We start from the raw sequence: 11,314 nt of genomic DNA, 5'->3' as shown, positions 1-11,314 counted from the left end.
AGAAAGAAAGAAAGAAAGAAAGAAAGAAAGAAAGAAAGAAAGAAAGAGAGAGAGAGAGAGAAAGAAAGAAAGAAAGAAAGAGAGAAAGAAAGAAAGAAAGAAAGAAAGAAAGAAAGAAAGAAAGAAAGAAAGAAAGAAGCAAGCACAATCTGATACCGCATTGGCCAGCACTGCACTCAGGAAGATTGAAGAGTGTAATCATTAGTAGGAGAGTCACGTATCCACGTAAAGTTGGAAATTCTGTTACTAAAGGAAGAAGGGGAGAATGGATATTGGAGGATAGTTGGTAGTCTCTGTTACATTATTTTTCCACATAATGATAAATTCTTTGCAACCATCCATTAGAATATCTGCATGATATTCCACTAAATGGTTTCCAGGACAGTCCCGTAAGCTATTCAAAAAGTTTATATTCTATAATTAAACATATAAAATATGTTTTTCTAGAAATAAAGCTTGGAGCCATAGAAGGCAAGGGTCTACCATGTTCTAAGAAAATAATAATAAACTGTGACTGATACTGAAAAATGAAAAATATTCTATTGATAAATGCAGTAGAAAAATGTAGTCACTCTCTCATTTACAGGAACCTGCATTTTATTCTTACAAACTGATTTGGGAGTGAAATATGGCAACTTGACAATTCCCTCTTAGTTTACATTTTAGAACCATTGGAATCTGACCAGCATTCTGGGATTTTTATTACTAACTTTTGAAGGGGAAAAAAATGAAGTGATTCTTAATGGCTTTGAGTGACTAAGAGGATCCTCTTGTTGACCCCACATTAGTCTTAGTGGTTATTTCAGTGTTGACATGTTTTAAAATGTGCAGTGTTTCAAAACTATTATATCGTAATTACCTTGGCAAGTTAATAAGAATAAGTTAGTATTTCCTCCTAGGTCTTTCTTCATATTTTGATTTGAACATAAAGAAAGGATACTGAGGGAACATCATTCATTTCACATTCAAAGACCTACAAATAATGATCTCATTTTTGCCAGATATTGAGTCCAAATACTAGTGTATGCATATTTAGTCAAAGATGCTGTGTTCATAAGCACCAACTGATTCAGACATTAATTTTATTTCTCTGGAAGTTTAAAGAGGGGGCACTCTTTACATCCTTAGCTTACATCCTAATGAATTACCAATGATAATTACAGGTGTGCTAGTAATAGTCTTCCTTTTAAATTCTTTCTTTCAAATTTTACACTGATGCCTTAACTATATGGTTAGAAATCTTGTTTAGAATTTTTGTATGGGGATATTTTTAACTTCTCACAGTTGTTACAGTTCCTTTGGTTACTATATCGTTTATTTCTTTTCATCTTTCTCTCTTTAGTCCCCTCTTTGAGTTTGAGATGACAACCAGAATTATGCTAACCAGCACCTTAGAAGTTGCCAAAAGTTGGTGACAAAGTACTTTCAAAATCATTAAAGAGTGAATATTTGGATATTTGTTGTATGTAATATTATAGTTGTTGTTTTTTTTAATTAGAAATCCTGTGTAGTACATGTGATAAGTTTTTGAACATTCACTAATTTGGTTTTCACAAGATAAAATCTCTTGCATTTATAGCTGCTGGAACCCAGTGTGAATACTGGACTGGAGGAGCTTTGGGAAGTGAACCTTCCATAGGGAGTATGATCCAGCTTCAGCAATCCTTCAGGGGTCCTGAGTTTGCCCATAGTTCTATAGATGTGGAAGGACCCTTTGCAAATGTCAACAGAGGTAACACAAGCCATTTGCCAATTACTTTGGCTAATGGTAATGACTGTTCCTATGCTGTAATCTTGTGTGCTGGGAAAACAACCATCAACCAGGCATGAGATTTTTATTCTGGGTGTCTTCCAACTGTCAAACCAGCATGTACTTACCGGTGCTGTCACTGAGCAGGGCTAAGTAAGTTCTGTAATTCACATCAGGATCAGATGGTGTTCCCTGGCCAGACTGACAAATCAGGTTCTAAAAACTTCGCTTCTGGTCTGAATTCTCAGGGGTTTCAGTTGATCATTGAGAGTGTAATATAGATTAACTGAGAAACAGTAGTTTTTAGTCTTTCCCTCTGTGTTTTTAATGCTTTTAAGGGTTAGAGAAGGCTGCAGAATAACGTACAAAGTTATGCAATGTAGTATCCTTAGTCAGAAGAATATTTTCATTATTTTTATATAATTTGGTGTCCAAAACAGCTCTGAGATCTGTTCAGAATTTCAATGCCAGTGCAGATCTGAGATGTTATAAGTAGCTCTATTTTTTTTTCTTAAACTATGATTATCAGCAAAATGAAAAGTGTTTAATTATGCCTTTTGAATTAGCCAAATATGTCTTAAAATGTTCTTTTTCACTAAACAGCATTTTATTTTATGCCATTCTTAAAGTTTCTTTTTGACTTAATATATCTCAAGAATAATAAGTAGGTAAAAGTATAGGCCAGCCTGCAAATGTAGGCCCTCCTACAGTTGCAAACTAGTTAAACAGCTCAAGTAACATAGGTTCATGATATTGACTGGAACCACTGGTACCTCAGCAAGGACCCTGAGTGACATTGATTACTTTATGCCCAAGGATAGAATTTGAGGTTAAAGAACTGTTTGCCTTCTAATATGTTATTCCAGAAGGTGTGTCATTATTAACGAGTAAGATCAGATTGCATTCTATGTTGCCTGTTGTGTTTTTGCAGACTTTTTTTTTTAATTTTTTTTTTCAACATTTATTTATTTTTGGGACAGAGAGAGACAGAGCATGAACGGGGGAGGGGCAGAGAGAGAGGGAGACACAGAATCGGAAACAGGCTCCAGGGTCTGAGCCATCAGCCCAGAGCCTGACGCCGGGCTCGAACTCCCGGACCGCGAGATCGTGACCTGGCTGAAGTCGGACGCTTAACCGACTGCAGCACTCAGGCGCCCCGTTTTTGCAGACTTTTTTTTTTTTTTTTAATTTTTTTTTTTTTTTAACGTTTATGTATTTTTGAGACAGAGCATGAATGGGGGAGGGTCAGAGAGAGGGAGACACAGAATCTGAAACAGGCTCCAGGCTCTGAGCTGTCAGCACAGAGCCCGACGCGGGGCTCGAACTCACCGGCCGCGAGATCATGACCTGAGCCGAAGTCGGACGCTTAACCGACCGAGCCACCCAGGCGCCCCTTTTTGCAGACTTTTAAAAGACTTTTAAACATCTTGTCAAATGTTTTTTGATGATTTTTTTTTCATGAACTCATGATAAATTTTATTTTTAGATGACTGGGATGTTGCTGTAGCTAGTTTATTACAAGTTACTCCGTTGTTTTCACATTCTCTGTGGAGTAACACTGTCAGATGTTACCTCATTTATACAGATGAAACCCAGCCTGAAGTGGATCTTTTCCTTAAGGTGAGGATATTTGTAAATTCTTTATTCACTGATTTAAAATACAAGTTAATATTGTGTCCTATTTATGACACTACTACATCTAAACCAAGTAGTTTACTACCTATCAGATTATCTGTCTTAAAGAGCAAGAAGAATTTGGGTTTTTCTAAGAGAAAATCTTGCTCAGTTTTATCAGTGTATTCAAATAAAGGCTTTGGAGCTTAATTCTTATGAATGCTTTATTGTACATTGTGCACAGCGTTTAAGACCCTTGTTGATAGCGCCTGCTTTAGGTAATATCTGCCAGCCCTAGCCTTGAATCTGTTTCAGGTTATAACAAAGTTTAATCTTTATCATGGTTTTTAATTTTTCAAGGCAGTCATTGGGGTTAACCTGAGGGAGAGGGCAGGCATACTCCAGCCTGTGGGCCAGATCTGGCCTGCAGCCTGTCTTTATAGGACCGAAAGCTAAAATTGCTTTTTACCTTTTCACATGGTTGGAAAAAAAATGAAAAGATGAATGTTTTATGACATGTGAAAATTATATTAAATTCAAATTTTAGTGTCTATAAATAAGGTTTTACTGGAACACAGCTAGTGTTCATTTACACACTATTAAGCTGAACACAGCTTATTCATTTACACACTGTCTATGTCTGCTTCATACTACAATGGCGGAATAAATCACAAGAGACTAAATGGACCCCAAGGACCTCTGCTAAAATATCAAGTCATTAAGCTATTACTAACTTGTAAGAGTACTTGCCGTTTACAGAAAAAGTTTGCCTATTACTGTTCTAACTGAATTTTAAATAAATCTGCATGTCACATGCTATACCTGCTATATTAACATTATTGATTAAAAGATTGTTGATTAATGAATTTATTTAGCTTTGCTTTTTGATATTGTTCAACTTGGGTTGAGAGATAAAATATTTTGAAAACCAAAGTTTCTACTCACTAACTGAATATAGGTTATTACCAAACTGATGTTGAGGGAATTACTCATTTATTGCATAATAATGCTCATCATTACTTAGTAACTTAATTCGTTATAGACCAACATAATTTTTTTATTTATATCTGTTTGCTTTAATGTTCTAATATATCATGGTGGACACTTTTTACAATATAGATTCATGGATTTGGGTTTTCTACTCTTTATAACAATAAAGCAGAAATCATTTATAATAATAATAGTAACAAAAATAAATACCAAAGGAAATTATCCCAATATTTTTCTTCCATTGTTTTAGGTTTCATTATGAAATAAATTATTTTCTGAGCTAGGAAACAGCCAAGTTACTAAGCTTATATATTTTTGTTTTAAGGGAAACTTGCCTTTTCTCTTAAAGATTTTTTTTAAAATATGATTATATTTTTAAGTTTTAAATTAAAAAAATATTCAACATAACCTGTTCTAAAGCATGCTTTTTTATTTTAAGTAGTATGAAGCTGACTAGATCTTTAGTTATATAAGCTGTGCTTTTATTATGTTTTAATTTCTTGTGTTTTGTTTTGTTTTAATTTCTTTTTAGGACTATTCACCTAAACTTAAAAGAATGTGTGAGACAATGGGATATTTTTTCCACGCTATATATTTTCCAATAGATCTTGAAAATCAATACCTTGCTGTTAGAAAATGGGAAATTGAGAAGAGTTCATTAGTTATTTTATTCATTCATTTAACCTTACCAAGGTAAGCTGAAAATTCTGTCATTTATTACAGAGTTGTATAGAATTGATCACTTCTTGGCCTTTTGACTAAGATCAAGTGTAGGAGTTGTATAGAATTGAGACTGCCACAAAAAGAATGAAATCTTACCATTTGCAACTACTTGGATGGAACTGAAGGGTATGATGCTAAGTGAAATTAGTCAGTCAGAGAAAGACAGAAATCATATGACTTCACTCATATGAGGACTTTAAGAGACAAAACAGATGAATATAAGGGAAGGGAAACAAAAATAATATAAAAAAAGGGAGGGGGACAAAATAAAAGAGACTCATAAATATGGAGAACAAACTGAGGGTTGCTGGAGGGGTTGTGGGAGGGGGGATGGGCTAAATGGGTAAGGGGCATTAAGGAATCTACTCCTGAAATCATTGTTTCACTATATGCTAACTAATTTGGATGTAAATTTTAAAAATTAACATTTAAAATAAATAAATAAATACATACATACATACATACATACATACATACATACATACATACAAAAAAAAAAAGAATTGAGATTGCCAAATGAACTTCAAAGATAAGTTCTAATTGCATCCTTATAATCAAAAACAATCCACAAAATTCAATAAATGTTTTGGCTTTTCATACAGAAACAAAGAATTAAGAACTTTACACTGTTTGCATTAACAGGTCCTAATGTTGGCATCATTAATGCAAAGATCATTTTAATCAGGGGTAGCTAACTATGGCCTTCAGGCCAAATCCAGTCAGCCACCTGCTTTTATAAATAAAATTTTATTGGAACATAGTTATATTCATTTATTTATGTATTTTTACAGCTGCTTTCATACTACAAGAGCAGAGTTAAGTACTGCGGTTACAACAAAGACTGTGTAGCTCATGAAGCCTAAAATGTATACTCATTGGCCCTAATAGAGCAAGTTGGCAACTCCTGATTTCAATAATCTGCATTAACTTTCATTATTTTCTTTCTTCAGATACAAATTGAGAGCTACTTGAACACTTATATAGATGTTAAATCGAGTTTTTAATTCTCTGAGGAGCTTACTACTTAATTCCAGTAAAGTGAGCAATTTTCTTATAATGTGAATATAATTAACACCAATGAGTTAGTCTGCAAATAAAGATTTTTTTTTAACCAACTAGATACATAGATAGAAGACAAAATATATTTAATAAGAGGTTTTCTTTCTACATTTGCTGTCTGATTGGATTTAACCCTTCCAGAGCATTTTTCCTTTTATTGAGGACCAACTCTGACCTCAACTGTGTGCAGAACTATGTGGAGCCCTAGGCTTTACCAAAGACCCTGCAGTGTGACCCATCATTGTTCCTTAAGACTGCCCAGTGGCCAAGGAACCACTTGGTCAATGAGCCTCCACCCAAACAAGTTTTAAGGATTCTTTCCACTTGATTCCCTTTTAGTTGGGGTTCTTTTCCTCCCTCGCCCCTTTTCTTTTCCTGTTATTTTTTTGTATTTATTAAGGATATATTCTGTTTTATTATTTAATATCTGGGTAGTATTTTATCTCAGGTGGTAATATGTCATTTGTTGTTTTTCTCTTATTCTCTAATCCTTTAAACCATCTTGTTTTTTCTTTACCTTTTATCCATGTTTAGTTAATAAAATATTGCACATTATTTTTACATTTTTAATGTTTATTTCTATCTTTCTATTAAATCCCTCTTAATCTTTTACTCTTCATCTTTTACCCTTTATCCTTCATTTCTTTCATGTTTTATTACTTTGCTTGGCAGATTTCAGCTTGTCTTCTTTAACTAAAATTTTATTTATTTTACATTTTAAAAACTTTATTCTTAAAGAATAAGAATTTTAATTTCTAAAATTTAATTATTTCTTCACCTATGCTTTGCCTTTATTTTGCTTTAATTTTTCATATTCCATCTGCTGATTATTTTATTTCCTTAATGTTTATTTCATGGCTGTCAAGAAATATGGCAGTAATTGTAGGCTTCACACCGTAAACAAAGGTTGATAGAGCTTTTATTTTTCTCAGGTTGTTCCTTCACCTCTCATGATGATTCCCCCATTCTTCTCAAAAGATGACTCTAGAATCATGTCCCCTGAGCAGTACCCAGTAGCCCCATATTCTTCCCTCCCACCAAAGAATTTGAACCAAATCCCAGATGTCATATCATTTCATGTGAGCCCCATGTGTCAATTTTGTAGGGAGTGATTTTGAAATAGCAACATGTGCCTGAACGGTGGCCCATTCTTTAGTATTCACATGTACCACAGACTTTTCTCCCAAAGTAATAACAAAAGAACTAAAATCCAAAAATCATATAGGACATGGTCAGAATGATTTGAACAAGGAAAAATTCCTTGGTTTGGTTTGATTGGATTGGCACAGAGATGTATGATAGAACATTACTCTCTTTTGTATTGGGGCTAGTATGTTAATATATTATGTAAATTTTGAATCATGTAATAGCTCTCCCTTGCATACACACACTAATTTGCCTCTCTAGACTATCTTTCAATTAATGCTTTTTAGAAAGGGGAATTGGTTGTAATTTTCCTTGCCATGTAGAAAACACTGGTAGGTTATTTTAAGATTTTTCTAGAATTTAAATAGGAATAATAAAAACTGTCATTATGGTACCCTGTAGCAAAGTTAGAATTTTTTTTTTAACCCTGTACTTCAACTAAGATTTTACTAGCCATCTGACCTCCCCCATCTGCCTCTGGATCTTTCTCATACTGTATCTTGGGTATAAAGATTCAGGTCGTTCATTGGATGAGAAAGGCTAACAGACTAGAGAAGAGAAAAATCTTGAAGCACTGGGTTTGATAATTGTATTTTAATTTGGAAATTATTTATTTCTAAGTGGAATTAGGTTTCCATTTATTTGCAAAGTCTCATGAGTCTGGTCCATTATTTTGAGCCATGTTTACAGTATTTTTTGAGAGTTTTTGTTGTTGTTGTTGTTAGATTTGAAAAATTAAAGTTATGTATGCTTTGAGATTCAATTTAATGCAGAATTTATTGTACTTGTTCTGTCTGCTAATGAATGCATTATATTTTCTGGCTAAGCTGGAACAGAGCTATAAAACATCCGTTTTTGGAAAGGTGCACTTGTTCTGTCCCTGGGCTTCTTCTGGCCCCTTGTCATTGCTTTAAACTGCCATTATTGACACTTAGGTTGATTGTTTGCTGCCATAGTGCAGTGTAGGACAAGAAATACTGATTTCCAATCTAGCCTTTTATTGGAAGACTGCGAAGAAGCTTTTCTGAAAAACCCTGAAGGCAAACCACGATTAATTTATCATCGCTTAGAGGATGGGAAAGTCAGTTCCAACTCCATCCAGCAATTGATTGATCAAGTTTCTAACCTGAACAAGACCAACAAAGCCAAGGTAAAATTCAGAAGGTTATTTTTTTAAGAACCTGGTTGCCCAAGGGAAGTGTTAGAGCAAAGGCCATGAGGTGGGAGTGAGTAAGGGGAGATTAATAGGACAGGTGACTGGGAGCTAAGGGTAAAGAACCTTGGAGATCACTATAGAAACCTTGTTTTTTTTACTGCGAGTGAGATTTTTTTTTATTTTTTTTACCTGGGAGTTTTTACTTGAGTCATTGGAAGACTTTAAGCAGCAGCAGAAGAAATACGATTCTGACAAGGATGTTCTTGGGCTGCCGTGTAGTGGAGGAAGGCAGAGTTGGAGAGCTCTTGCAGTCACCAGGTGAAAGATGCTGGTGGCTTGGACCAGGGTGGAGGTAGAGGAAGTGATGAGAAACAGGAATCGGTAAATTTTGACAGTAGAGCCAATAGACTTAGTTGTCGACTATGAGAAAAAAAAGGGATAAATAGCAATACACAGCTACAAAGGGTATGATCTATGAGTGGAAAAATCAGATTTTTTCCTGTGCTTTTCTCCCCAAGTGCAGAGTCCTTTTGTCTACTGTTGACCAAGGATCAGTGTAAGAAAGAGCCTTTTCATAGCAACCTCTTCTAAGGGCATTGGGAAAAGCAAAACAGTGAATAAGAGTATGAGAGATTTGACCATTCTTAGATGCATGGTGGGATAATATTTAGAATAGAGATTACAGGCTTTGCCTTACTGCACACTGAGATAACTTAAAAATTCTTACAGTTGTGTTAAAAATACAGTTGAGGGGCACCTGGCAGGCTCAGTCAGTAGAGCATGCAACTCTTGATCTCAGGGTTGTGAATTCAAGCCCCACAATGGGTATAAAGATTACTTAAAAATAAAGTCTTAAAAAAAAAAAGAATATGGTTGAAAACAACTTGGATTTTGACATTGTTTTTATTTCTCATTCAAGAAATAAGATCGAATGTGAACACAAGCATTTTTTTTACATCATTTAGTATTGAAAAAGCTTGAGCCCAATGTAACATTAAAGAGCCCAACACAAAATAGTGTATTTTGTTATAATCTCCAGAACCATTTCATTATTTGCTTTAATTACATTAGTATGAGCTTAGTCCACTAGATCCTAAGAGGAAAGATACTGACTTTTCTTTCAGATCTCTATTCTATTTGTAAATTGATTTTTAAAATTAATACACTAGAGGGATGAATTTATTTTATAAAATAGGAGTAAAATAAGATCTGTCTACCATGATTATAAATGGAAACATAGGATAAACTTCCATTCTGGTTCACTTGATGTGCTTCATAAAACCATTGCCCTACTCTAATTTTATCCAATAATCATTTACTAGTAACACACATGTTCTTTATAGGTAGGGCATTCTTCTTTCAGAAAACTCAGAAGACTACTGTTTTACATAGCAGAATACCATTTTGCTTTTTTGTTTTATAGAATTATAGTCTTATTATTATAAAAATTGATTTTGATGTATTTTGAAGGTCATATATATTGAGTGGTATGGATGCATATAAGACAGAATTTGGATAAGTAAGTGAAAAAAGTGTATTTTTTGTTTTATTGCAACACTGTTCCCATTGTTCACAATTAATCCCCTTGTGTGACCTCCAACAGTTTGCATAACTTGCCTCCATTTCCTCTTCTGTGAAATTGAGGTATTAACAATACCACCTGGTGGCTCAGTCAGTTAAGTGTCCAAGTCTTGATTTCAGCTCAGGTCATGATCTCACATGATTGAGCTCCATGTAGGGCTCTGCCCTAAGCATGGAGCCTGCTTGAGATTCTTTCCCTCCCTCTTCTTTGCCCCTCCCCCTCTTGGGCACACACTTTTTCTTAAAAAAAAAATTAAAAGTAATTGTGTCTGAAGATAGTGGACCACCATGGAGACCCTGAGTTTGTCTTATCCCTGAATTGCAGCTAGATCAGCACCAAACCCTTTTGAACACCTAGGAAGTTGATCTGAGGATGTCCACTCTCACCACTGATATTCAACATAGTGTTGGAAGTCCTAGCCTCAGCAATCAGACAACACAAAGAAATAAAGGGCATCCAAATCAGCAAGGAGGAAGTCAAACTTTCACTCTTTGCAGACAGTGATACTCTATGTGGAAAACCCAAAAGACTCCACAAAAAACCTGGTAGAATTGATACACGAATTTAGCAAAGATGCAGGATATAAAATCACTGTGCAGAAATTGGTTGCATTTCTTTTTTTTAAGTTTATTTATTTATTTTGGGAGAGACAGCACAAGTGGGGAATGGGCAGAGGGAGAGGGCCACAGAGGATCTGAAGCAGGCTTTGTGCTAACATCAGTGGCCTGATGCCAACCTTGAACCCATGAACCATGAGATCATGACCTGAGCTGAAGTCAGACGCTCAACCGACTGAGCCACCCAGGTGCCCCATGGTTGCATTTCTATACACCAATAATGAAGCAGCAGAAAGAGAAACCTAGGAATCAATCCCATTTACGATTGCACCAAAACCATAAAATACCTAGGAATAAACCTAACCAAAGGGTGAAAAATCTATACATTGAAAACTATAGAAAGTTTGTGAGAGAAATTAAAGAAGACACACACACACACAAAATGGAAAAACATTCCGTGCTCGTGGATTGGAAGAACAAATATTGTTAAAATGTCAATACTACCCAAAGCAATCTACATATTCGATGCAATTCCTATCAAAATAACAAGCGTTCTTTGCAGAGCTAGAACATACAATCCTAAAATTTGTATGGAACCAGAAAAGACCCCCTAATAGCTAAAGCAAGGATGTAGAGAAAAAGGAACCCTTTTGCACAAACTGGTGCAACCTCTCTGGAAAACAGTAAAAAGGTTCCTCAAAAAATTAAAAATAGAAACTACCCTATGACCCAGCAAT

The 11,314-nt window shown here is 34.9% G+C and overlaps 1 protein-coding gene across 4 annotated transcripts in view; it reads left to right on the top strand.

The window, feature by feature from the left end:
* The window catches only part of NPHP3 (nephrocystin 3), a 44,810-nt gene that overhangs the window by 4,093 nt on the left and 29,403 nt on the right, over positions 1-11,314 (top strand). For all 4 annotated transcript variants that reach the window (XR_005792059.1, XM_040480206.1, XM_040480208.1 and 1 more), the window contains exons 4-7: positions 1,580-1,732; positions 3,237-3,370; positions 4,887-5,047; positions 8,276-8,432. Coding sequence is in view for 3 of the 4 variants with exons in the window: in XM_040480206.1 (XP_040336140.1) it covers positions 1,580-1,732; positions 3,237-3,370; positions 4,887-5,047; positions 8,276-8,432 (605 nt within the window). In the remaining variant the exon portion in view is untranslated. The remainder of the gene's footprint in view (positions 1-1,579; positions 1,733-3,236; positions 3,371-4,886; positions 5,048-8,275; positions 8,433-11,314) is intronic.

The sequence above is a fragment of the Herpailurus yagouaroundi genome, unplaced genomic scaffold (genome assembly GCF_014898765.1).
Source record: "Herpailurus yagouaroundi ecotype Mexico unplaced genomic scaffold, PumYag 159, whole genome shotgun sequence".
Classification (NCBI taxonomy): Eukaryota; Metazoa; Chordata; class Mammalia; order Carnivora; family Felidae; genus Herpailurus; species Herpailurus yagouaroundi.
The sequence above is the reverse complement of the archived record's forward strand: the minus strand, read 5'-3'. Positions and strand labels throughout refer to the sequence as shown.